This window comes from Corvus cornix, chromosome 15, assembly GCF_000738735.6.
Source record: "Corvus cornix cornix isolate S_Up_H32 chromosome 15, ASM73873v5, whole genome shotgun sequence".
Classification (NCBI taxonomy): domain Eukaryota; kingdom Metazoa; phylum Chordata; class Aves; order Passeriformes; family Corvidae; genus Corvus; species Corvus cornix.
Genome location: NC_046345.1, coordinates 14,036,679 through 14,064,001, shown reverse-complemented (window position 1 = coordinate 14,064,001; position 27,323 = coordinate 14,036,679). Strand labels below are relative to the sequence as shown.

The 27,323-nt window shown below is 41.9% G+C and overlaps 1 protein-coding gene across 3 annotated transcripts in view; it reads left to right on the top strand.

Annotated features, from left to right (window-relative positions):
• The window catches only part of TAOK3 (TAO kinase 3), a 73,945-nt gene that overhangs the window by 18,661 nt on the left and 27,961 nt on the right, over positions 1-27,323 (top strand). For all 3 annotated transcript variants that reach the window (XM_010408551.4, XM_019291321.3, XM_019291322.3), the window contains exons 2-11: positions 13,070-13,159; positions 14,356-14,566; positions 16,751-16,822; positions 17,759-17,860; positions 18,136-18,181; positions 18,823-18,919; positions 20,675-20,788; positions 21,827-21,918; positions 23,878-23,971; positions 25,392-25,473. In XM_010408551.4, the coding sequence (XP_010406853.1) occupies positions 14,447-14,566; positions 16,751-16,822; positions 17,759-17,860; positions 18,136-18,181; positions 18,823-18,919; positions 20,675-20,788; positions 21,827-21,918; positions 23,878-23,971; positions 25,392-25,473 (819 nt within the window). In that variant the 5' untranslated portion in view covers positions 13,070-13,159; positions 14,356-14,446. The remainder of the gene's footprint in view (positions 1-13,069; positions 13,160-14,355; positions 14,567-16,750; positions 16,823-17,758; positions 17,861-18,135; positions 18,182-18,822; positions 18,920-20,674; positions 20,789-21,826; positions 21,919-23,877; positions 23,972-25,391; positions 25,474-27,323) is intronic.

Genomic DNA, 27,323 nt, shown 5'->3' with positions numbered 1-27,323 from the left:
AGGCTGGAAATACTCCGTTCTTGTGTGTGTAGTTTGAATACAAATACTCAGTGTTTTTCTCCTGTAGTTACACTTTTGAAAGTGTTGATTCTTTTCAGTATTATAAAGAAAAATCACCAAAATGTATGGTTATTTAGTACAAAAACCCTTAGTAGAATAGTTCAGTGCAGCTTCCCCTGAAGGCTTTCCCTCCTTGGAGGCAACAGCTTTAAAATTATATGTGTAAACTCAGGGTTGCTCTTCTAAGACCATTCTTGTTGTCAGATGTAGTTATACATTTGTACTAGGTACTGATTAGTTAGGAAGACCCATAAAGGAGTTTTTTCCCCCATTCCTCTGGTCTAGAGTATCCTTTTCTAGGAATATATAGAATATGTAGAAGCTCCTATACAGTAATGACTCTGATACAGGTGACTTTCTAAAGTCCCCTGAGCTCCTTTGACATTTCGGGCTGATGTGATCGTAAAGTAAAAGACTGAACTATCATGAATTTATTAGTTAATACTAGAATTTTTCATTCCTTTAATTAGTGGCAGGAAAACATATTTCAGTCATAGAGTGTCTCGGCTGTGCTTAAAATTAACCAGAACAAAATTATGAGCCCTGCAATTGAGAAGCTGTCCACAACTAAAAATATTCCTGCCTTAGACCATGGGATTAGATTTTTTCGTAGTTTTACTACAAATATCCCCTTAGGTTCATTATGCCTTGGATGCTGAATCCATAAAATAGGGCTGTTAATATGTACATGAGGCACCAAGTAGTGCTGGAGACTTTCAAAAACTGGTAGTTCCTTGATTTATTCATAAAGCAGGGAGCATAACTCTTGAAAATTTGATCAGATGCCAGTTCCTTCAGTAGCCACTCGATCCAGAAACCTTTTTATAGCTGTGCTAACATCTCTGAGGACTGTTAGGCTTAATTAATGTTTAAGACTCTTATACAGAACATGTCATGAGAAGGGAAGCTCTTCTAACGAGCATGGGGAGGCAGGCAGGAATTTGGCTTCAGGGAATGGGACTGCAAAGGATGTACCAGCATTTGACTTGAGTAAGTTTGTGTCTATTCTCTCATTTAAAAATATCCTTTCTGTGTTTTTTAGAGAATTACTGTTATTTGGGGTGTTGGCTGTGTGCAGAATCCTTCACATGGACTTTCTTTTAGATATTTAGAAGTATTTTTAGGTTATAAAAAACACAGAATGGCCTTATTTAAAGTGTATATCTGTCACAAAAAGAAGGCTCTTTGCTGTAGTATGAGGATGGCGAAGCCTGATGAAGCAATCCTGAAAATGTTCACTGTCAGGCAAAACACTTTAATTTCTCCCATCTGCAAAACAATATAATATTTATATTCTCTCAAGGGTCAAGTGAGGGGACCATTTCTCCAGGAAACTCAGCATCTTTTCTTGTACATAAACTTGTTATGGATCCAAAAATGAGTGTTTTCTCATGAGCACTGACATCTCCCTGCACAAATACCTTCGAGGCTATGCAGAATATCATCAAACAACAGAAAACCTTTATCCTGTGGGCATGTCTGGTGCTTCTGGGGCTAGAGTGGAGGTGGGTGATATTCTTTATCAGGAGAAAATTGACTTCATCTGTTGACGTCTTGCTTAACAAAGGTATCAAAACCCTCAAACCTCATTTCCCTGCTCTCTTTCCTCAACTTCCCCAAAATCTAAGTTACAAAAGGTAAATGGAAAAGAAACTGTAATCACAAGGTAGGAGTGGTTGTATAGGTGTTTGTATATTTTTACCTGGGGAAAAAAAAAGTTGGAGTATTTCAGAAGAATTTGCCTTAATGCTGTGAAGGGTCTGTTTTTGTGGTTTAGAACCCTGTATCTCACATAAATACATTTCTTAGAGGAGCTTAAGCCGAGTATCCATCCCCTAAGCAGGTGACGTTCACATCATGAACTGAGAGGAGAATGAAGTGTGGAAAAACAGGAGGTTTATCCAGCCCTAGTGGTGGGGAAGGACTCAAGTCTGTCTTAATAGAAAGCAGAACTGGAACAGACTGACGTAAATGACTGATTTTTTTCTGATTTAAGTCCAACAACATCACCTGCAGGGGAAAACACTGTTGGCAGAGATGTTTCTGGTGATGAAAGCTTTACTGTAGTAGTTAAGCTTAGTTGTCTTTAGACAAAAAACTCATGTTTTATTTAATCTCCATTCAGGCTTTTTTTTCCCCCCTAGTTAAAAAGGTAACAAGTAGGACATTGAGATAATATCAGTGAATGAACTATAGATATTTTATTCAGCAAAAAGACCATTTTGGTTTCCTCTTAGAAAAGTTTAGGGTGAGATTTAAGAATACGATACTGAAATTCTATTACAGTCTTCAAAGCCTTTAGCATTGCTTTCAAGGCAAGGTTTGCAGGAAAAAAATGTAGTGGAGTAATTTTTAATAGAAAATGGGGAGTTTTTGTCAAAAATCAAGACTTAAAATCAAGGATGCCCAGCCTTGTCTGGTGGTCGTGAGCTTTGGGTTTTTCCCCCTGCCAAGACAGCTTTGCTACAGCAGAGGATGTAAATGAGCAGTTGTGTAATCGGGGCCTTGTCACACAGTCATGTTGGCTAGGAGCTATTTTATCTCAATATCTGTCCAAATAAACAAAGCTTTAAGTGGTCAAGTGATGCCTGAACATCTCTCTCTGGAAAGCACTGGGCTGTAGCTTCTCAAGTGGCTCTGAGAAAGGTGTTTAGATCAAATTAGGCAATTGTGGAACACTGGGATATTTCATGGCTCTGGCCATGGTCAAATGTAGCTGTTTGTCAGTGGAGACCAGTCCTGAGCCAGCCTTGGTGGTGACAGAATCCACAGAGTGCTGCTTGATATTTTGATCAGTGTTTTATCTACAGTAACCATACTTCAAATGGCTCTGATTGCCAGAACATCCTTGGAATAAGTCTGACGGTTCCAAAGAGCCCTAGAAAGCATAACTGGAATTTGTCTGTTAGATGAAAACAAATCTACAGAGAGGAAAAAGCGGTTTTTCTTCTCCTTGCTTCAGAAATTTGCCACAGAAATAGGAAATAGATCAAGAGTTTTTGTTCATTATCTTCAGCTGTCACTCTTGACATTGTTGGAATACACTGAAGTATTGTATCAAATAGAACTATAATGTTTGGCAAGGATAATTTCTTACTAGGAACAATAAATGTGGCTTAAAGCAGTTTTTTTGTTACTTGTCAGGTTAACAACAGGTTTGGAGTGAGATGGTTTGAGCAAGTGTATGTGAAGGAAAGAAAAGAGTGAAGTGAGGAAGGAATGTGCTGGATTGCTGTGGGAGTTTGCCGGGGATTTACTGTCAAATTCTGGATGGAGAGAGAACTGAAGTAAATCCAGAGGGAAATGGTGTGTGGTGCACTTGTGTATGGTTGAGGGGGATGCTGAACTGGGTCTCCTGAAGGATGGGGACAAAACCCTGGGAGGTGCTGCTGGGATTTTTGCCTTGGTCCTGGGCTTGGGCAGCCCATGTGGTCTCACAGAAGTGAATTTTTTCTGTTTTCCACTGCAATTATCAGTTACCTTAGCTCTTCATTCCGAGCCTTGCACTCAGTATTGCAAATCGGTGAATTCATTGATTGAGAAGGTTTTGTTGCTATGATCAGACTAGAAACATGTAATATTTTTATGTCCATCCATATTTTTGGCCATGGCTTCTTGTCATTGCACTTATCCCAACACTCCATTTGCCTGTTTGACTGCCTCTGCATGCTGAGCAGATGTTTTCAGAGAGCTGTCTACAGCAACCCCCAGGTCTTTTTCCTGTGTGGTTACAATTAATTTAAAATTCAGCAATGTGTAGAGTAGCTGAAAATATTACTACTGCTGTCTGTTACCCTATTCTTGTACCAAATGCATTTCATTAGCCCCTGTTCTGCTTGCTGCTGAGATATCTCAGGTCTGAGTCACTCGAGGTAGACCTGGCTGTGTGTGTTTTTAACATAATGATTTATCACCTCTGCTATGAATTAATGTTATCAGTGAGATAAGTGACCAAAACTTTTTTGGTAGTGCTAATTCAATACACACAAATCTGTGTCATTACTCCAGCAGCCCTCTCAAAGATAGAAAACAGCTAAATGGCTTTTTTGGTATTCAAAATAGTAAATTATCATTAGAGCAAAAATAAAGCTCAGTCATATCTTAGAGCAATCTCCACATGGTTCTTCCTGCGCAGTGTTTGCCAGTAAGCCTGGGTTTTTGTTAGCCATTGAACACACATTCTGACATCAGCTGCCAGTTCCTTGGCTTCTCATGCAGAAATAGAGATGCTTCTAAATTATGGTGGCCTTTGCTTTTGCTTTGCTATCCTTTTCATTATATTTTCTTGTTTTAGTGATGTCTCTGGCCTGAATTTCTATTGCCCGTCCCCCCTGCCCTCAAATGCCGTGTCTGTCACTGCCACCCACAGAAGCTCCCCTTTGTCCCTGCTGCCCCCCCTCCCAAGCGCTGTCACTTGGTATTTTTATGCAGTGATCTGATGTGATCTGGGGACTTGACACAGAAGTTGGGCCAGCAATTAGGAAGTTTGACCCTCTCTTCCTGATGGCTTCCTTTCCTGGGCTCTGTGAGTCTTCAGATGTCTCCATCAGGGAGCTCAGTGACCAGAAAATTGAGTTGAAGCTTTGATAATGATTTCTCCAGCTGATACCCGTGGTGTCTTTTGCAGCATCCGTTTTTCATTTTTGGGAATTCCAAAAGACAGAAATGCACTCACTGTTTGTGCTAAAAGCTTTTCTAGTTGGTTGGAAGGGAACTGCTGCTCGCCTGATTATGTTCATATCATAGCAAATTGCACTGCTAAAGTACTTCATAAAATACTCTGTTTCCATGGTGATCTACCTTCCACTTTTCCTAAAAGGACCCACTAGGTCCTGGGAGACAGACTCTACTTTCTTTGCCTGTGAGAAGATTAGTCACATCCTTTATTTTCCCCTTAGTTCTGCCTTGTTTTCTTTACACCAAGTGCTTTGAGTTTACTGATCATTTTTTTTCTCTCCACCTTTAACATTCTCAGCACATTAAAGCTCATCTGAGGATGTCCCTGTGCACAAGGATGTGGTGCTGAAACTTGCATTTGGAATTTCAAGTGGAAAAATGAAATTTAAGCATAGATTATTTTAAATGAGAATTAAAGTAATTTAAAACTGTGTGGTGATTCTTCAATGCTGCAGTGCTAATTAATAAATTAGAAAAGAGAGAATGCTGAGGGGACAGGTACCTGCCAGGTGGCACATCCTAATCCAGGTGACTTTCTCCTCTTCCCTGCCTCTGCCAATCTCCCTTCAGTGGAACCAAAACTCTGTTTGCCTGAAGAAGGCTCTGACTTGACCTGCAATGTTAAGTTCATTTTAAACATCTGATTCCAGTGCTCGCTGAAGCAAATTTTTGTTTCCCCTCCAGTTCTAATTTAAAATTTTAGATTTTCTGCATTAAAGCAACATTAAGGGCCTTTTCTGACCTGATAAATCCCAAGATGACAAAACTTAAGGCTGAAATCACAGACCTGGACCTCTCAGTTATCCAGTTATTTAAAGAGTCTCTGGGTGCTGCATATTCTCATGTAATGGGAATAATGACATGGTGTGGTAGCTGTAATTTCAGTCTTAACTCAGAAATTTTTTTTCTGCTAAAGCAAAATAGTTGTTTCAGTTCAGAATTCAGCAGGATTTTGATTTGGGTTTTTTGTTTATTTGTAGTCTTCCTTACCTTTACTCTGGAACTTGTAATGGATATATTTGATAATATATTGAGGTTTTTCTTCCTTATTTTTTCTTCATTTTCTTTTTAAATTTTCTTTTTTTCCCCCCATTGTGTGTGATCCCCATTATACTCTCCTACCTAGAAGGAGCCATTCATCCATCATTCTCAGTTATACTCCTGCCTGAAAACTGGCATCATTCACTGTGGGTTTTCTTGCCATCTCAGCAGTCTGTGTCTTGCTGTTTGGGGGTAGTTTGCTGTATTGTGGCAGGTAGGAATATATTTATTACTTTCTTAACCATGATACTTTGGTACTTCCATGATAACTGTGATAACTTGTGCATGCAATTAATTGTCATAAGGGTGTTAAAATGATCCTGAAGAAGAGGGATCCATGAGGGGGCTGTCTTATAAATACATATGATGACTGATTGAGCCAACTTTAGTTCTTTGTGGGCGTTGAATAAAAGCAGCACATGATCTTTCTTCTTTCCAGACTTTAAGCCATCAGTGCTCTTTTCATAGAGGATAAACACTGTCTTCTTGGACACTGTTATTAGATGATAATAAGGAGATTTTGGATGTTAGCCACTCATATTTCACTTCTGTCTGTGTCCCATAAAAATTGCAAGTTATAAAAGAATAAACTTAGAAAGCCAGTGGGTAAGTCATGTTATATTAATGACTGATATTTCCTTAGCTGGTACCTGCTAGACTATGTCTATCATCCTTTAATAATAGTATTCCCATGTGAAATTGAGTTTTTTTGGTTTTCCCTAATAAGGTTTTTCTTCTTTAGCTCCACTCCTGAAGCAGACTTTGGCACCTGAATGAAACAGGCGTAGCCATTTCTAATGGTACGAGAGTGGAACAAATTCCTGTTATTTATGGTAATGGTTGCAGTTGTACCTATATATTGGTCAGGAGGAGAGCTGGATGTGCTGGAGTCAGAGACACTGAGAGCAGGCCAAGCAGAAATGATAAACTGAAGTAGTCAAAAAGGCCATTTCCTAAAGTGTTATCTCTGGCTGGCACAAAGGAGGCAGGAAGGAAGGAGGGCTGTGAAAGGAGAAGTTGTAGCAGGGAGAGATTCAGGGGCAAAGAAAGGGGGAAGTATAACACAGTGAAAAGGAGGTGTCTTGGGGGACGTATATCATAGAATTGTGGAAAGCCACGTTGGGAATGTGGTGGAAATGTGTTGGCGTGCTATGGCTTTCTCTGCTTCTTAAACCAGCAGCAGTGCGAGGTCAGGATGCCCAAGCCTTTCCCTTTTATCCTTGTATAGGAGGAAGAACATATGCAGCACTGTGCAACTTACTTGCTGTAAAATTGATATTTGGGGTTGTTTTATTAGGGTTGTTTATTAATAGACAGTCATGATGAAGATCCATGGATTTTCTTAGAGTCATGAAGAACATCACACATACCTTCCCCCCTCCCTTCAAAGAGGAAAAAAAAACGTTAAACCCCTACAATTTGTTTTCTTGTGAGAGGTGTTCTCACCCTGCATGACCAGGGAATGTATTTTTTTTTCCTCTTCCGTGCACACAGCCCATATCTGTTTCCTTACTTTTTGTAAGGACCTCCTGCATGATTCCTTCTGGCCACTTTTACTGTGATGCAGCTTCCAGAAAATCAGTACCTGAGTTTATGTTCTCTTGCAAAAAGAGAATAAACAGGATTTTTAAATAGAAAACTCCTTTTTCAAAGTCAGATAATGTTATGACAAAGTCCATGTAGCTACACCAGGACACTTACTCATTACCCTGCACTTACATAATGAAATCCCATTTTGCCCCAAATGGTATCACAGGCTTTTCTCATGTAAATATGTTTATGTTCATGTGCCTCTCCTAAAACACAGCTGTTCCCTGACTAGCACACAGTAGCATAATTGTATGTTAACCTCAGGTAGTTAAATCTAACAGTCCCCACAGTTTCTGGCTTTAAGGGACAAACTGGAAGTCAGGCCATCTAAGTTGTGATAAGGAAACTACTTTCAGAACGCAAGGAATTTTATTGTGTTCAGAGTTATTGTAGCAGTTACTTCTTACACTTGAGGAAAACTTGAGATGGAGATGAGGTTTCAGCCTCATTTGATGTTTAAATGACCTGGTGGCCATTGTGGTGGCTTCAGTGTCCCCCATGGGGATCCTACAGCTCTGAGTTGTAATGCAGGTGAGTAGGAGCAGCTCAGATCTCACTGCAGCATTACCCGGGACACTCTGGAAAGCTCTGGGAATAGATTTGTCAGTTGCTGGATGGGTTTTTTGTTTTCTTTTTCTTGATTATGTGGTGGTCAAAATATAAACTCTTTTTAAAAAGCGCCTAAAAATAGCTTTAAGCCACAAAATGGATCCAGCTCTTTGGAAGCCATTACATGAATAGGTAGGAAACTCTGAGTGTGCTGGTGTCTCTTGAGGCTTCCACAAACAAATCCGATGACTTATTTGTGCCTCTGAATAGCACACACAGCATAATACTCATCAATTTATAGTGGTCTGGAGTTTTAAGCAATATGATGAAGAGCCTGATAAAAACGCTAAAGAGAAGAAAAAGATGATGAAAATAGGGAAGCAATTTTCTCCCTTTCATGACCCATCTGTGATGCTTTTTAGAGACGTTTTGGTGAGAAGATCTGATGAAATTCGTATTTCTGTGTATGATGCTATTTGGGCTTATGTACATTAGGGTTTAAAATGATTCATGGATCTTTCCTCCCTTCCAGATGTACTGCTGAATTATTTCAAGTGTGCCATGATGAAATATTATGAAATGTTGTTGCTGGGAGCAGGAAGCCTTTTTTCTTCCCTTTATTTTTAATTAGGCAAGGTTTATTTCATGACTGAAAGTATTTAATCTTGTTAAATAAACCTGAGAAACTCTAATAATGCTCTCTAGATTTTATGATAAAATACAGCTTCTAATCCAAGACATGTTAATTACCCTTAAACTTAACAAGGCATACATATTTCATTGAATTGTTTTAAATTCAACAGGAAAACTATTGGGAAGCAGCATCCAGTGCCTCTTGCTTTTTCATTACAGATCTATTGTGAGAATGATGCTGTTTGACTTCTAAACTAAAGCCCAAGCTGTACCCCATGATTTTGGGTAGCTGTGATTATACATATTTAGCAAAGCAGTGGAATTCCAGAGAACGATTGGGACTATTCCTTTGGGGAGGGCTGGCCTGTGGCTTGACTTCATACTTGTTGAAACATTCCCGATGACTAAAACTGATTGTTTCTTGACTTTAAGCCCATTGATTTTACATTTTTATGTTTTTTTAAAATAAGATTGTCTTATATTTTAAGTTTTAAATAAGTTTGTCTTTTGCTGCATAAATAGTGGTCATAGGGGAGTTATAAATTGAATGTTTCCTTTAAAACTACTGCTCCTCATCAGGAAAAAAGCTGTTTTTGTTAAGGTATTTATCTCCAACAAGCCCTGCAAGTTACTAGCTGGATTTCATACCCCAGGGGCACTGTGCAGTGATGGCCTGGGTCAGAACAGTTGTGATTCAGGGTTTTATTAGCATGAGTAATCTGTGAACTCCATATGACCTGATGCACACATGAGCTCTGGACAGCCCTGAACCCAGTGCAAAGTGCCCGGATGGAATTCCAGGTGCATTGCAGAGCCGAACACACCAAAGGGAAATTCTTGCTCTTCTTTTTAGAAGCTGGAGGTGGTGAAGAGCTGTGGTTGCACCCAGATATTAATAAGAATGCTGTGTGGCATTGACTTGGGTGTTCTGGGAAGTTACTCCTTGGAAAAGCCAAACAATAGAGGTGGTGTTTGAGGAACTGGTGCTGCTGGTGCCACTCGTGTGGTTCTCATGACATTGTCCAGCTCTCCTGGCAGACTGTGTCCTGATTCCTGAGTCTGCTCCTCCTGCTGTGTGCCCTCAGGGAACACTACCCTGATATCTGCAGAGCCTCAAATGCTCAGGAATATTTGTGTTTCCTGCTGAAGGTCACTGGGTACCTTCTGTTCTGGGTCTGTACCGAGTGAATCATTTTGCTTCAGAGAAATCTGAGGGAAGGATGTGAGAGGACTTGCTGCTTCTAGACCAGAGTGAAATCTTTCATGAGTGTCTTGGAATTGGTGATTAATTTAAGCAGACAAAGGCTGTAGTAGAGGTGCTTTTTGTATGCCCTGTCGGTAGCTTGAGCTTCCGTGCCAGGTATGCGAATATGACTGGTTTAAGCATTAAAATAAGTGAAGTGCCTGGAAAAAACCATGTATGTTGTGTTCACTTACATCAAGTTAGCTGGGAAAGTAATTCTTAATAATCAGAGAAATGACACTGAACAGCTTAAAAATGTGGAGATTCAAGAGTGTTCTCCAGAAAGGTTATCTAAAATAAAGGGCTGCTCATCCAAGGTCGTGGTCTTCATGTGAGGGACTCAGCCCAGAATGAAGTGTTTGTGTTTGGCCTGGCCAGCCAGCCATGTGTACCAATTAAAGGGAAGGGGAAAAGCTCCAGCTTCTTGAAAACAACACAAAACCCACCCAAATCAAACCAACAAAATCGTGTTAGTTTGTGGGTGAGGACTGCAGGGGAACTTGGGCACCTTCCTTACTTCAGGTTTGAAAGGTTCCTTACACAGGATAGTTATCAGCTGAATTTATCTCAGAATTTCCTTCCTTATGTTGTTTTCCAGATTTTGGAGAGACTGAAGTGATGAAAGGGGGCTCTGTGCTTTCCATTCTTGGGAAAATAATTCTGGTGTGAATTTATTCCCCTCAAAATAGTCATCTAAAAATGGGTACATGAACCATGTCATGTTGCTCCTCCTCCGAGTGGAATCTGATGCTGGTCCACCCTGTTTCCTGTAGTTTGTTTTTCTGCATGAAGTGGAAAACTTTGTCCTTGTTTTGGGAAGTACCCTAGTGTAGTTAGGAACTAAAATTAATTTTCTGCATTTCTGGGCATATTTGAAACAGCTCTATGGTGCTGTGAGATGCAATTCAAACTGTGTTTTTACAAGCCACATACTTTGAGTTCTCAAGTTTGTCTTATTGACAGACATAATTTTAGATCCATGGATTATTTGGGAATGTGGGTAGTTTAGCTCCTCTTAAAGGTGCTTCCAGTTATGTTTTGTTCTTTCTTTTATATTCGGGTCAAGGCGTTTTCTGTTGTTACTAATAAAGCACCTGGAAGTTGTAACTGGTAGGGGGGAATCTTTGTGCAGACACCTGTAGCAAAAGCAGTTAATTCATGGTTTTTAAATGGGAGGGTTGCTTAGCATTGAGGAAACTCTGCTGTCTGAACAAAATGCTCATCTCCCAAGCCCTCAAAATCTTGAGTCACTTGTCACTCCCAGTGTGATTAATGATGCTTCCTTTTGAGGTCTTCAGGACATGCAGCGTCTCAAATGCTGCTTTACAAGGATGGAAAGCAGAAATCAGGCTTCTAATAGAAATTTTCTTGCTGTGTCAATTCAGCACTTTGGTAATGAAAAGAACCTGCTCAAATTGACCATACCTTGAACTTGAGTTTTTTTTTTTGGAATGGCACTTGACTCTTACAGTGCTCTGCCTTGATTTAAACAATTTTTGGTTCAGTCTACGCATTCAGAGAAGGGAGTTGTGATGTTAAGGATTTGTGACCTTGCCAGCCTAAATGGAAGTGGTGTGATGTGCATCTGTGGTGTTTTACACTGCCAATACCCAAATTGTATATCTGGTGCTGTGGTGGTGTCAGTGCACAGGGTTCTCAGTGTTTGTGGCACTGTGGGATCGGTATGGATCATTCTCTGATCATGTTCAATCAACAGGACTCAGGTTGCTGCTGATGCACTTTCCATCCTAAGTTTTTTGATGTTCATTACTGGAAAATAATAGTCCTGCTGAGCAGATTTACTGAGAATATTTATTTGCATCACTACTCATGTCTGCCCTAATTGGAAAATGACATTATTATTTAGGGCTTAACTCTAAGTATTAACATTTAGCTTCCCATTGTAAATACCTTAAATACTGGAGCTGCACAGGCTTTATTAATGGCAGAGAGGTTCATTTGACTGGAGATGGATAAATTGTTTTCTCTGTCAGTTTGTTTTTATTGTTTTAAAGCCAGATGGATTTTTCTGTTGGCTGAAGAATGCCAGACCTGAAATACTGCATTCTTTGCCCTGTCTGCAGGTCTGTAGTAAATATAGCACCTGTAGGTGAGGCCAATCAGCTGAAAATGAATAATCATTTCATTCATTTGGCTTTTGTTTATACTTGAGATTTTTTTTATTTTTAAGCAAAACATTGCAGAACCTTTTTTTGGTGCTCTTCAAATAGCCTTTTAGCACCTCAGTAGTATTGGCCTGTGGTGAGATAAAGTAACAAAAATAACATTTTTGGTAATGCTAGCTATTAGCAGGAAGATTTCTGCTCATCTATTTTTTCCCTAATAAAGGAGAGGATGAGTTAATGTGTCATTAAATCAGGTGCCTATTAATTCAGATTTTGGCAGTGTAACTATTGCAGTACGCTTAACTTGGAAGCATTTGTACTGTGCATGTAGCTACATTTTCCATGAGTTCAGGCTGATTCCCAGCTCTCCCTGTGTCCCACTCCCCTGGGGGACGGCGGTGGCTCTTCGGGGGTGTTCCTACAGCCATGGGAGTGGGTGGCTGCAGTGGGCGACATCCCTCACTGTGACCTGATTTCAGCTGATGGGTCTCACTGGTTGGCACTCCTATCCCATCTTTTCATTGCTCATACTCTCCCTGGTGGAATTCAGCAGTGTTTGACTTACTAATGCCCAAGACTTTCCCTGGAATCTCGTGTGTCATCAGGTAGAACACAGGGAATCAAGTAATGGACACTTTGTCAGCTTCTCACGGAATCATGGAATGATTTGGGTTGGAAGGGACCTTAAAGCCCATCCAGTTCCACTCCCCTGCCATGGGCAGGGATACCTTCTGCTATCCCAGGTTGCTCCAAGCCCCATCCAGCCTGGCCTTGGACACTTCCAGGGATGGGGATTTTTTCTGAGCTTTGTCCTTTTTATAAATGATCTAAAAAGCCTGGGCTGAGAGGAAACTTCCTGTGCCCTAGCAAGCTTAAGAGTCTTTATAAAAGACAAAGAACTTGGCATTTAACCTCTTTCCCTGGTTTTCTGTCCTGCAGTGATATATAGTCCAAGGTCTGTGGAGCACAGGAAGTGCTTATCCTCACCTAAAGTCACACCATTAGCATTCTTAGCCAGTTCTCCTTGTACTTTCCAGTGGGGCCCTGGAGTCACTGGCCTTTACTGGATGTGGTGTTTTTGTGTGTTAGAATTAAGGTGTAAAACTTAAAAATCATTTATCTAAACACTGTTACTTGTTTTTCTTTGCAGAATAGGAAAGTCTGGAGGGCCGGGAGCACAGGACAATGCTGCTGGAAGGAATGTGAGCCACAGAGCATGGTTGGTGCCACAGTTATCCAGGTGGGCTCCTCTCACTGCACCCCTCCTGGCTGCTCCATCACTGACCCTGAGCCGGGGAGGCTGTCTCCGCATCAGGCCAAAGTTCTGCTTTCATCCAGATGGCACTTGAAGTCCAAAACCTTCAAAAACCTTTGATGTGTGTTTTAGTTTTAAATTTATCTGATTGTTACGTTTCAGTTGGTCTCTCATTAAATGTTGCCCTGTTTTATATCGTGGCATAGGCTGAAGGTCCCTAGAGTGTGTTTGCAGGAGTCTGTTGTGCACAGACAAGATGTGGCCTCAGTAGAGGTGCTGAACCATGGGTGTGAAAGTAGCTCTGCGACTTGCTCTGGATTGATGGAAACTGCTCCAGGTGACTCAGCTGCAGCTCATCTGCCGGGTTTCACTTGCCAAAAGCAGATGGGTAAAGGCCCCCATTGCTTTGCGCACCAGTATTTAATGAGTCAATGTAGATTTTTCAAGATGTTTTGCTAAGAAATGGAAAACTTTCTGATATTTGGATGTTTCCTCCTTTTTTTTTTTTTTTTTTTTTTTGTCTTCCCACATAAATAAAATTTTGGGGATGAGTAATGAAAATCTTCATTTAGATGCAGTTCAGTTCTGTGCTAAGGGAAGATGTTAAGGAGGCAAAGAGCTGCCTTATATGATGGAGTTTAGGATTCTTCAAAAGCGATTCCATGTCCTGGGAGCGATCACAATCCAGCAGCACTGGTTGTCTTGAAGCTCTGAGTAAATAGAGAAATAACAATTACATGGCTGCAAAGTGTTGCTGTGGAATAGCAGCTGACTTTTCTATGAGCACCAGCTGGCAATTGGGAGTAGAGAAACAAAGCAAACAGCCCAGAAAAGTAGGAGGAGCAACAGAGAGAGTCTAAAAACTGACACATCGGGAGCCTGGCGTGAAGAATAACAAACTCCTGTCACAGGATGTTTTGCATAGCAACAGGACTCTTGAATTCAAGTGGACTTCAGTGTCACTGCAGCACTTGCTTCCTGTGTGAGATAAAGAGCTGTTGTACCCTGAATGCATTTTAATCTCTCTATCTTAATAGAACTAATAATTAAAAAGAATTAGCTGGAGGAAGTGATAGTGAAGCCTATTGCTGCTGGAAGTGTTTCCTCCCATTTTGCTGTCAGGGGAGTGTGAACAAAAACACATGGAAGGGAAGCAGACTAAAGATGAGCTTTTCCAACAGGTGCTGAGAGCTGTCTGCAAACGGCTTTGTCGATGAAGGAAGAAATTGGTTGGGACTTGAGAGCACAAACCAGTTCCTAACACACTTCACCATGCGCAAAGGGGTGCCAAAGGACCCAGAAATAGCTGACCTGTTCTACAAAGATGATCCTGAGGAAATATTTGTGGGTTTGCATGAAATTGGACATGGAAGTTTTGGAGCAGTTTACTTTGTAAGTATAGTTCTTTTTTTTTTTTTTTTTTTTTCTTTTTGAAAACAGAATCATTTCAAGTGATGTCTTGGAGGTTTTTCAGCATTTGTAGAAGGAGGTGTTCTTTGAGATTTCAGTACTTTGTGTGCATTGGTTTTGTGATAACACATCTCAAAAATCAGCGTTTCCAAACCACTCCTGATCTCTTTAATGTTACAGCTGTATTTATAGTAGCAGTTTACTATAGTCTTAATAGTGTACCTAACCATCTAGGTCAATTATATGGTGTTTTGTGCTGTTTGATGCTGAAAGCTGAATTTAAACAGCTTAAAATTAATTTGCCAAACTGGAATTTCAAGATACTTGGAGTTCATATGCTTGGAAATCACTGCAAATTCCTTTATGGCAAAAGCAAAGAGCGAGTCCTCAGAGGAATGGGAATTCAAGCGGGAAGGATGTGTGGCATTCATCGATACAGGCAAGAGAATTTAATCTGGAAGTGAGAAAAATGGTGCTTTTGCAGTTGGTATCAAACAAGGCCAAATCCAAAATACTGGGTTTGGAAATAGTTATAATCCAGTTGGTATTAGTGAGACTGAAATAGAATCAATATTGTGAAAAAATGAGTTAAAGACAAATTAAAGCTGCTTGGTAACGTGGTCGGTCACTCAGGAGGATCAGGTTCACTGGAATTTGGTTTCTGAATATCAGACAGTCAAGTATTTAGAGAATATCCCTTACACCTCTAGCTGACAATAGGTAGCATGAGTTATTTTAAGCATTCCAGTTCACTGTTTGGAGTTATGTGACATGATGGAGGTGTTGGTGGAGCTGTTGTTACAAGAGGAACCTTGAATTTTATGTCATATAAGTATTTCATGTGTATTTTGAGGGATAACAATGTAATTTCTCAAGGTATCATCTCAGATATGGCCAAAACTGCTTCAGCAAGTGGCTGTTCCCCAAGTGAGCTCATACAGTGAGTTGTTTCAGCCAGGAACATCCCAAGCACTTGGTGCAGCCACAACTTCCCCCACAGCTCTGGGAACGTGGCAGTGTGTCCTTCAGTGACAAATCACAGCTGTAAGGAGAGATACCATGGTCAGGTGGAGCTGTTGGGAATTAATGTGACAGAAATAAAGCATTAATACATCTGAGTAAAATGCTCTTGATCTTCTCTGTGCTGAATCAGGGTGGCAAGTGGTGGGGAAGGGCTTTGCCTTATCCCAAAGTTCCTTGTTTTCAGCTTTTTCTATCTCATTTGAGGAGTGTGTGCTGTGAGGGGCCTGTGTCACCTCCCTTCAGTAATTCCTGTGCTCCCTTGGTTCACCCAACACAGTTTTTCTTTGAAGTCACCACATGCCTCAAAAAAATGTCATTAGTTAATACGTTACTTGAAAGGAGGATTTACCACATTTAGCTCCTATTATAGTTTAAGCTTTTAGCTGTCACTAATTTTTTGTCCCAAAAATGGTTGGATGTACAGAGATTTCAGCAACTGTTTTAAGACCAGAAGCTTGATGTTTTTTGCCCTTAACATGCAAAAATGAGGGTACTGCCAGTCCAGGCAAGCAGAGAGATCGTTCCAAAACCTGAGTTTTTAGTCTCCAGTTACCATCCCTGCATCATCCAGGCTGCAGAAAAGTAGAATTTTGATGGCTGTATAATAGTCATTGCAAGACTAAGATCTGGTGCAGTGAAAGGAAAGCTTTTTAATGGAGATGAATTCCAGGTTGAATCATCTTCTTGAAGCTGGAACTTGAGATAGCTATTTAAGAATATCAGTGTTGTATGGAGTTTTTGGATGAAATCATGGAGATTTTGATGCACCTCTTTATTTGTTTCCTTGGAAAACATTTTGCCAATGGTTGATCTAAAACTGTTTCTATGAAATTCCAATAAAACGGTATTTTGCATGTTCTCAGTAGGTACGGTATTGGGCCTTTTACATATCAATAGAGAAGTAGCACAAAGTCTGAGGGAGGAACAGTGGATGTGGGCAAATAAAACAATGGAAAAGTGTCCTAATAATTGTGTGTAAATCTTATCCTGAGGAAGATGTCTCTGAGGTGTAGGAGCTTGCAAGGATATAGGAGAAAAAAGCCTTCATTTGCCACAGGCACAGCTCTCTCGGGGGGGGGGGGAATGATGCTTTTTTCAGTCTATTTCTTGCTTTTTTTCAATGTTTCCCTTTCCCTACTCCAGGCTACAAATTCCCACACTAATGAGGTGGTGGCAGTCAAGAAGATGTCCTATAGCGGAAAGCAAACGAATGAGGTAAGAGGAGTAAAGGCAATTGTGCATTCAGGAGCTGTGGCAGCTCCAGTGTAAATCTGAGCAGTGAAATGAGCTGCAGCTTTGGTTCGACTCCAACAGAACAGCCTTTAATGCAGGAGCTGCTGCTCCCTTCCACGGGGATTGTGGAGGTGTGGGGAGGGAAAATGAGTTTATGCAAATTTTGACAAATAGTTCAGTTTAAGGAAGTGGATGGGGATTCAGAATGCCTGGATGGAGCTTGTTTTAGAAATAATTTCATTAAGAAGTGTGTTAAGAGCACGCTGGTGACTGGAGCACATCTCTCTGAAATGTGAGAAACTCTTGAGGATCTGTAAAAATGCATAGACCTGCTGACCTCAGTCTCATTTCAATTGTTGATAATTGTTCATCTTATTTTTGTGCTGAACTTAGACCCTGTTCCTTTGGACTAGTGTGTGGATGTGCAGGGTGTGTTTGTTTGTTAATAGCAAACAGGGATGGTTTAAACTCATTTTTCCTTGCTTGCTTGTTGGTCTCCCAAATGTCAGTGGTTTTGTGCTGTGTTACAGAAGACGAGCAGCTCACTGCTACTCTCTGTAGCACTTAAGGTGTCTCTTGGGACAGTGGGTTTCTTGCTAAGTTTGAGGCCACTGAACAGTTCAATTTGCAAAGCAGCAGCATTTAAGTAAAATGTACTGCATTTAAAATGAGAAAAAGAAAATTGGTTTTGCAATCCTCAAGCTGTTAAATATGTCTTGGGGCTAACTCAGTGCAATAGGGACCCAGACAACTCATTTACAGCTGTGCTTTTGCAATTCCGACTTTCCATCTTTATATTGTAAAATAGTTTTATGGTCATTTTTCAGACTGTCCTACACTGTGTGGAGTATGAAAGGATGTAGAGGATTAAGAAGAGAAATGTATTTATACTTTTTGCTTTGGTTTTTTTTTCATTAGAAATGGCAGGACATCATCAAAGAAGTCAAGTTTCTCCAACAGCTGAAGCACCCCAACACCATAGAGTACAAGGGCTGTTACCTGAAGGAGCACACGGCGTGGGTGAGTGAGGGGTTCTTTAGAGCAAATGGACACTGCAACACTCAAATCCTCAGCACAGGCAGGGAAATAGCTTTGGGTTTGTGGTGAACAGTACTAAAATAGAGTCTAATTTTGCATCTTCTGATGGAAAACTAACAAAACCTACTACTTACATTCTTTTCCTTTATCAGGGCGTTAAAGCCACCACATGATTTAAGTCTTGAATGTAAAGACATTTTTTACTTTCAAAATGCTTCAAGAGATACTTGAAGGCATGATGTTCTCTTTTTTTGCAGTTGGTTATGGAGTACTGTTTAGGATCAGCTTCTGATTTGCTAGAAGGTAAGTTTTATATATCTTGGCCTTTCTTTTTGCTAGTACTCCCCACCTGAGTATGATGGGAGACTGTTTCCTCATGGACTGGGGTTTTGTAGATGGTAGAGGTGGTCTGTCTGTCCCACTTTGTTCTCTGGGTAGAATTTGAGGCTTTCCCAGTGCTGCAGATAGTTGGCCTGCACATTTTAATTTTGTCAAGTGACGGTAGAAAAGTGTACAGGTATGTTCCTGTAATCTGTGCCTTTTTAGGCTGCCTATTTTCTGAATATCCATGATAAAATCCTGCAGAGATCACCTTTATCCTTGCCTTGCAGTGTGCAGGAATAATTACAGATGGTTTTTAGAACAAGAGGTTGATGTGACCTCAAAATAAGAACAGCTCCTGCAAAGAAATAGGAGAATCTAAGTCAGAATAGGGAATCAAAGCCAAAGTTTACAAAAACTAGTGTTCCTTGGGGGCCAAGATCACAGGATCACAGAATGGTTTGGGTTGGGAGGGACCTTAAAACCCTCACAGGGAAGAATTCTTCCCTAATTTCTCTTCGTAGCAGACTGGTGGGATTCCTTTTCTTTAAAAAATCACTTTCTCAAGAAAATATCCCATTTATTTTCTTCTGTTTTATTTTCTTGATTTTTGTTTCCCGTAGTTCACAAGAAACCACTGCAGGAAGTGGAGATCGCTGCCATCACCCACGGTGCCTTGCAGGGGCTGGCCTACCTGCACTCCCACTGTAGGATCCACAGGTAAGGCTGGAGCGTGCTGCTGCTGCTGCCCTTCCATCTGCTGCTCCCTGGAGTCTCAAAGCTGCTTCACTGGATTTAAACAGCTTTGGTAAAAGCTATTCTACCAAAATTTTCTCTGCCTTGTTGGCAATTGTTCTGTGCAGACCATGGTAACAAAGGCTACACAGGAATGTTGTACTGAACACTAATAGAATAATATCACCCTAAATTTGCCAAATAAATTGGAGTTCATTGAGCAAGACTATTTCGAAGACTAGATATTTTTTCTTATTTACATGTAAATAAGTAAAACTCTATGCTTTCAAAAATCAGGTGATGGAAGTGTTAAGGATAAAACTACCCGAGGAGAAATCAAAGCACTTCTTTCCATGGAAGGTGGTAGAACTCTGGAACAGCTGCCCAGGGAGGGTGTGGATTCTCCCTCTGTGGACACGTTCCAAACCCACCTGGACATGTTCCTGTGTCACCTGCTCCAGGGGGGTTGGACTGGGTGATCTCCGAAGGTCCCTTTCAGCCCCAACTATCCTGTGCTTCTGTGACCTGGGTTTCATCCGAGGGGTATTCCACCTTTTAACCTCTGAGGTGGGAAGGCGAATCTCCTCACCCAGAAATGAGGACCAGCTACACATTCCTGGTTTTGTGGCTGCTGAGGCAGAAAAGGAGAGGCGAGAGAGGGAGCCCTGGCTGGGCGGGGAGCAGTTTTTGTGCCGGTGGGAACGGCGAGGCTGAGGGAGAAGAGACAGGATTTAAGGAGCGGGGACCGAATTTTGAGATTGGGGACCAAATTTTGGGAGCGGGTCCCGCGGGTCCGGCCCCACGCGGGACCTGGCGCGGGGGGCCACCTGGTGGCGAGGGAGCGGCACTGCAGGCCCCGCGCCCGCTGGTCCCGCGGCGTGCTGTGGACGGCAAAGGAGGGAGTTATTGTTGTTATTATTATTTAATTGCAGGCACAAGGCTGGCAGGTATGTTGTTGATACCCGATGTGGCTGTTGAGCCGTTGTATAGGATCACAGAATGGTTTGGGTTGGAAGGGACTTTAAAGCTCATCCTGTTCCACCCCCTTTCCACTATCCCAGGTTGCTGCAAGCCCTGTCCAGCCTGGCCTTGGGCACTTCCAGAGATCCAGGGGCAGCCACAGTTTCTCTGGGCAACCTGTGCCTCATAGGGAAGGATTCCTTCCTAATTTCCCATCTGACCCTGCACTCCATCCCTTGTAAATAGTCCCTCTCCATCTTTCTTGTAGGCTCCCTTCAGGTACTGGAAGGCCACAATTAGGTCATCCTGAAGCCGCCTTTTTTCCAGGCTAAACAATTCCAGTTCTCTCAGCCTTTCCTTGTAGGAGAGATGCTCCGTCCCTTTGGCTGTTGTACAGGGAAGGTGGCAGTGGAGATGACAGTAAGGGGGACAGGCTGTGCTGTCTCTCCTGTACATTTGAGGTGTTCATACTTGCACCCACAAGACTTGAGCACTTGTCCTGCAGCAGAAGTGTCAGGATGTATGAGTAGCACATGTGTATTAAATATTCCACAGTATTCCTTTTGAAGCGATGCTGTCCTGGGAATGGGTGAATAGAGGTTACTCTGGGCTTGCTGCTGAAACACTGTCAGTGAATTCTTTCTGTCCCAGCATCCCCTGCCGTGTGGGTGACAGGATATCCTGTGCTTGCCCTTTGCAGACAAAGGCATCTCACCAGAGTTTGTATCATGCTAAATCACTGTTTTTTCTCTTTTTTTTTTTTTTTTTTCTCTGTTAAAGGGATATTAAAGCTGGAAATATTCTTCTAACAGAACCAGGTCAAGTGAAACTCGCTGATTTTGGATCTGCATCTATAGTGTCCCCTGCCAACTCTTTTGTGGGAACGCCTTACTGGTGAGTGAAGCCTGCAGTGCTTTAGTCCTTTATAGAACTGCTCTCTTCCCTTTCCAGTGCTTCACAATACAAAAATAATACCTGGATAAAATCTTCATTAGCCAAGCAGTTTTCCTGACACCCCTGTGTCCAGACCTTCAGGAAGTGTGTCCTTCCTCAGGGTCCATAAGGAGAGGTTTAGGCTGTGCAGTGCTTGGAAATGGCTCCACTCTTGCAATGCCATTGGCTTAAAAATAACTCACACTTGCCATAGGTGATGGAAATAAGACGTTCGTGGAAAAAGGGGATCCTGTTAGTCTGGCTGGAAGTCACATGGCTACTTAAATCCTATTTTGAAGGAGTTGCTGAGGGGTCACCCAAGTTCCTTGGCATTCCCAGCACCGAGGGCCAGCACAGCTCCATGCTCCACTGATTTTGTGGCAGAGGCCCCAGGCAGTGCTGGGAGGTCACCATGGCCCAGCCTTGGAATGAGGCTATTTGGCATGAATCCTTTTTTTGGAAGAACACAATTTAAGAGGCTGAATTTTTGCAGGCTGGGCCTGCCGCTTCTCTGTGCCCGCTTCATCCCTTTATCCTGGACCACCGTATTTCCCTGTTCCACTCATAGCTGCACACACAGGCTGCATATGTCTGCTGGAAATGCTCCTGGTGTGCCAAGGGGAAGCCTGGGGGAGGGTGCAAGGGGTGCCTTTAGGGCTCTCCCAGCCCTTGCTGTCAGCCTGCAGCTACAATGCCTTTGGAAATAGGGGGGGTCTCCCATGTGCCAGCATGTTCTGCTAACAGGAAGATGATTGGGTTGACCCTTGTCCCCCGCCTTTCCTCTTTCCCCCAGCCCCTTTCCTCTTTTTTTCTCCCTGCCTTTCCTCTGACAAATTGCTGGTGTGGTCAGTCTTTGTTCCATTCCAGCACACTTTTCCTCAGCTCCCTGCTCTCTGTCCTGCTCTGTGGCTTTGCTAAAGGGGGTGAAACCACCTCAGTTTGTGTGCTTGGAGTGACCCTGTGTGTCCCCTAACTCAGCCTTTGCTCTGTGGTTGGCAGGATGGCACCAGAGGTGATCCTTGCTATGGATGAGGGACAGTACGATGGGAAGGTGGATGTCTGGTCTCTCGGGATCACGTGCATCGAGTTAGGTGAGTGAACCCACAGCAGCTGAGGTGGATAATTAATTCTGTGGTGTATTAGGAACTCCTGCAAAAAGGGAAGATCCTTATTACTCATAAGTTTTTCCTTTTAAAATGCCTGACTTGGAAAACTCTGACAGTTGAGTTAAATCTTTTACTCGCTGGCAAATCAAGAGCAAGCTGCTGATGCACTGTGCTTTCGTGTTAGTCTGGTGTGCTCAGTTATTCCCTGGAGAACCAGAGCATTTTGCTCTTGAGTGAGGAGAAACCCTGGTTTGTCATCTGTTTTCCAAGCTGGACTCGAAGAAAGTTGTCCCAGCTGTTGTGTAAAGGGAATGGGTGTCCTAAGGATTGTGTGTCAGAAAGGACCTACATTTAATTTTCAATTCTTCTTACTTCCCTGCCTTCTGAAACAAAAATCTTCAGTCTCAGCTGAAAAGTTTGTGCCATGAATCATCGTGGACAGGTTCTTTACATGAGGAGAAGAAAAGGGTTTGCACTGCAAAGGGCAAATGATACACATCCACAGAGCTTGGAGCAGAAGTGGATGTGATGGCAGGTACACAGAGCAGACTCTTAAGTGTGTGTTTCAAGTTTGAATATTGACACTGCATGTGCTGAGTAGATTATTTTCAAAAATTAGTCTTGATATAGTTTCTATTTAACAGCAGTACATCAATAACTTAATATGAGGGTGAGTTCACTGAAAGTGTCACTGGTGAACGTTTAATCAGCAGAAATATGCATGAGATAAGAGGGGGATGTGCAGGAGAAGAAATGTTGTCTCCAGAATTGAGATGGTGTAGATAACTAGTAACTAACATGGCTGTATTTTATGTGCCAGCATGCTGACATGGTCTGTATTTTGATACAAAAAATGCCAAAATTGGAAGTTTTAGACTTCTGTTGTTGCATATGGCCAATGACTTTTGTTTGTATGGAGTTCAGGTGTGTCACAACCTCTAAGGAGTAAATTACAGCAGTAGGGGAGAGACTGTGCAGCCCTATGTAGACACAGTCTTGGTACCAGAATTTCTATGGAGCTTTTTACTCAGGAACCTCAAAGCCATTTTACAGAGATGATGGATTTGCTTTCTTTAAAAATACCCTTTTGAGAAGCATTAAACTTTTTTACATTGCGAACTTTGCCTTCGCCTGGTTCCCTGTCTGAACATGAGGTCAGGCAGCAGTGGGAGGAAATCTCTTGTTGAGCAGCACTTGGCTTTCTTTGAATGCTGATGTCTTAATTCCCTTTGTAGCTGGAGTAAGTAGTGGTTAAAGAAAAGCAGATTTGGTGCTTTGTCTGCATGCTGCATGGCAAGGACAAGGGACTTCCCTGGCCTGAAAGAACTGAAAAATCTTGGCACCACTGACCTTGGTGAGAACCAGCCTCCCCTGGTTTTTCTGTGAGTTCTGCCCTCCTGAGAGGTCAGGGGCTGCTGGGCAGGTGCCCTCTTGGTGCAAGGACTGGGAAGGATTTCAGTGAGAGGGAGTTCATGGCACATCTGGCAAGTGAATTTGGTAACCTGTCCCACTTGCCGTGACAAATGAGGCAGGGCAGCCACTCTTTCCTGTAATCTAGATGTTCCAGCAGTGCATCAGAGATCTGTAGGGACTGATACAGAGTGTCCTGGCCCTGAACTGTGCCTAAGCTCAGTTTTACTCAGTTTCAACTAATTCTGCCAGAGCAGATCAGGTGTGAGATGTTGCAGTTAAAGCAAAATTTACTGCAAACTCTTCCTTATAATTTGTATCCTGCTCTCTTTGGATTTTGTCATCCCTCTCCAACTGAACAGCAGCTTTCCTTGAGTGAGTGTCCTGGTCTAACTTGGGATATTAAAATAATTGGCCTAAGTGTGATGACAACAGCACTGAGCATTGATTTAGCAGTGATACTCTGCTCATACTTCCATACATTTCTCTTTTCTTTCCAGACAGCCTTATCACACCTTTCTCTTCTCTTTCCAGCTGAAAGGAAGCCTCCACTTTTCAACATGAATGCAATGAGTGCCTTATATCACATAGCCCAGAACGATTCCCCTAGATTACAATCAGATGAATGGTAAGAGAACCATTAACAGCCGATTTGTTGTTTATTTCCCTGAAAATGCCCTGTGACATTGCACAGTTCAAACCTGACAAGGAAAGTGTTGGTTGCAGTGCAGTGATTTGTGTGTGTTCTCAAATCCTGTGTAGGCTGGCTCAATTTTGACCTTCTGTCAGTCTGGCTGTTCTACAGTCTAAGTGTGTGGAGGTGTTAATTCTGGGGCTGTAGCTGCTGAAGGAATTAAAATATTCTTAGATGCATTAAACCAGCCATGGCTCAGCATCAGCAAAGTTTCCAGCTGCCAAAGATCCCCGTTAGCAGAAGAGTTGTTAGCATTGCTGTGCAGCTGAAACGTTGAGAAAGGGAGAATGTGGAGGTAACTGGATATTTTTTTCAGTGGGTGACTCCAAAAGCCGTCAGAGCTCAGTGGCCAGTGAATACTCCCCATGCTCCAGGCGTGTTCCAGAATCTGAGCTTGGATACAAGAACAGTTTGTTACTCTGTGGGAGCAGAGGGCTTGCCCTGTATGCTGTTACCCAGGACTGGGATGTTGCTGTGGGGTGATGCTTGGCAGAGCTCACAGAAGGCTTGAAACAAAAGCTCCTGGAGAGGTGTGAAGTTCCCCCATTTTTCTGCTGGGCATTTAAGCAGCACAACTGTTTAATTGCTGATCATTTAATCAAATGATCATTTTATCAAGACCACTCCAGTTTCCTTATTTCATCCTCTCTGTTTTGTCCATTTTTCAGTATTCCAGGAGCTTGCTCTGCTGCCTGCGGCATGGTCCCCACGTTCTGTGCAGAGTTTGCAATGCAGAGCAGAGACAGCTGTGAACAAACAGCACCAGATCAGAGTTCTTGATTGCAAGCACTTGTTTACAGTGCCCTGTTTGCTCTTTGCTCTCAGAGGGCACAGGGAGTCACCAAGGTGCCTTTTGTGCTGCTTTTGAGTCCAGTGGCACCTGAAAGATCAGTTTCCTTCTTTCCAGCTGTGATAAAACCTCACAGAAAGCCTCAAGTGTTGCTGAACTGAGCATTGAGGGGCTTTACCCCGAGGCAGGGTTACCTCCATAACCTCCCAGAGATCAGTGAGTGCATTTCTGGAGTTGCCAATAATTCCACTGTCATTTTTTAAAGCAGTTGAAGTAAAATCATAAATAGTGACTGGTACATGTAGTTCTAACCTGGTTTTCAGTTTGTGCTTGGGGATGATTGTGTGTCCATGTTGTTTCAACAGCCTTTAACTGGGAAAGAACTGATGGGATCAGCCTGGAATTTGGAAAAACCCAGTAACTTTCTCTGCCTTAGAACTTAAGAGCAAATTAGTCAAAATTTTTCTTTTGCTTTGCACAAATAAGTTTGAATATATTCTAGATCCTAAACTTCTTTTTTGCATTTAGAATTTTTTTTTTAATTTTTTTTTTTTTAATTTGCAGGTCAGACTCCTTTAGGGGATTTGTTGATTACTGCTTACAGAAAATACCTCAGGAAAGGCCATCATCAACGGATTTGTTACGGGTAATTTATCAAATCTTTTCCAGAAATTTGGGGGGAAATCTGTTTGTCTACCGAAATAATTATAAAGATGGTGAACAAATATTTGTCCTTACAAAAATCCACTCTTTGGTTGGATTTTCTTTTTGTTTTCTGTTTTCCTCCATTCGTGCATCACACTTAGCGGTTAAAAGTAGCATTAAAAGGATAGGCCAAGGCTGACTTCCTCCCCTAATCAAACCACCAGACCCAAAAGTTGTTTAAATCCCTTTAATGGTTTCTATACTGAACCCAATTAATTAAACTTGTTTTGGAAATAACTGAATCATTTTGGAAAGGGTTTTTACAGGTCCTAATTGCCAAGAGCCTGTAGGAGGGGGACCTGGGAGTGATGTGTGTAGAGTTTGGCAAGGTTTTGTCAGTGAATCATAGAATCATAAATCAGTTCCAGTTTAAGTCATTTGGTTTCAGTTTACCTGGGAAATAGAGGAACTGTTTACAGCTCCAAGGGCTTTGCTTTTGGGAAATTCAGGAGCAGCCTTCCATTAGAAGGTAGCGGGGTGTGAAATCCTGTCCAGCCCCTTCTCCATCAGGCTTTGGCTTTTCTTCTAACTACTGCCTTTCCTTAAAATTGATTATTAGCCCTGCTCTCCCTCTGGCTGCTGGTGCCAGTGACCCCTCCAGGTAAATGATGAAGGAGCTATTTGTGCTCCCTTTGGCACCTGGTATATTTTTTTTTTTCCTATGGTACATTTGTGCTGTGGCAAATAATCAGTGTTTTGTTCCCTGGTTCTACTTGTAGCACCCTGACCAGCTAATAGGTTTATGTTGTGGGTTTTGGAATGATTCATTTCTGGGGATTGGCAGCTGTGTTGCTCTCTAGGAACAGGCTGAGTTCATTGAAGGATGTGTTTTCAGGAGTACCTTGGGTTGGAGTCTGTACAAACAATTAGAGCTGAGATCTGAGTCTGAAATCCTGTATATTCTGTATTTTATATTTATATTTTATTTATATTTATGTCTGCCCTACACTTTTCATGTGGTCACACTTTAATATTTGAGTGCACACATAGAATGGATTTTGGTTCAGGATCATTGTTCCAAATACTTTGCTGCTTTCTAAAAATGATCTACAATGAGATAAAAATGGGTTCCTTTTTTTCCTAATCATAAATAAGCTGCAGATTGTTACTGTTCATGGAGAAATAAATGGTGGTTATCTGCGTTGAGGAGCAGAAATGATTCATTTTGTTCCTGTGTGAAATGGTGTTTAGAACTTTCAGCTCTGATTCAAAAATAAATACCATCACTGCAAGCAGAAAATGGGTACTGAAATGACTGGCTGTCCCCACTAGCAAAACTCAAATGCACAACAGTTTGAATTCAATTAAAAACAAGAAACAAACTTGTGGCATGATGCTTTCCTTATTTATTTACAAATCATTAAAAGATGATTAGCTCATCCTTTCAGCTCTTCTGTTGAAGGCTCCTGTTTTAGGGTGGGCTGGAGCTCCATGTGCTGGTTACTTCAGCTCCAGGGGATGAATTCACTCTTGAGCTGAGCCCACAGGAGAGCTGTGAGGCTGAGCAGGTAAAGGTAACCCTCCTGAGAATTTCCTTGCAGGTGGGTCCAGCTGTTGAGGCTCTAACAAAAGCCCCTTGTGGCATTTGCAATGTGCAACAGAGAACAACATTTTCCCCCCAGTTTCTTTTTTTTTTTCACTGCAAATTTTTCTGTTTTCACTGTAAATTTTTCTACAGCATGCAGAGGATGTTTGTGCCCTTAAGCTATCCCCCTTGGGAACTACTCAGCAACACACCGAGCTGTAGTGATGCCATACAGAATATTGGCAAGTGGACACTCAGGTTGTCTG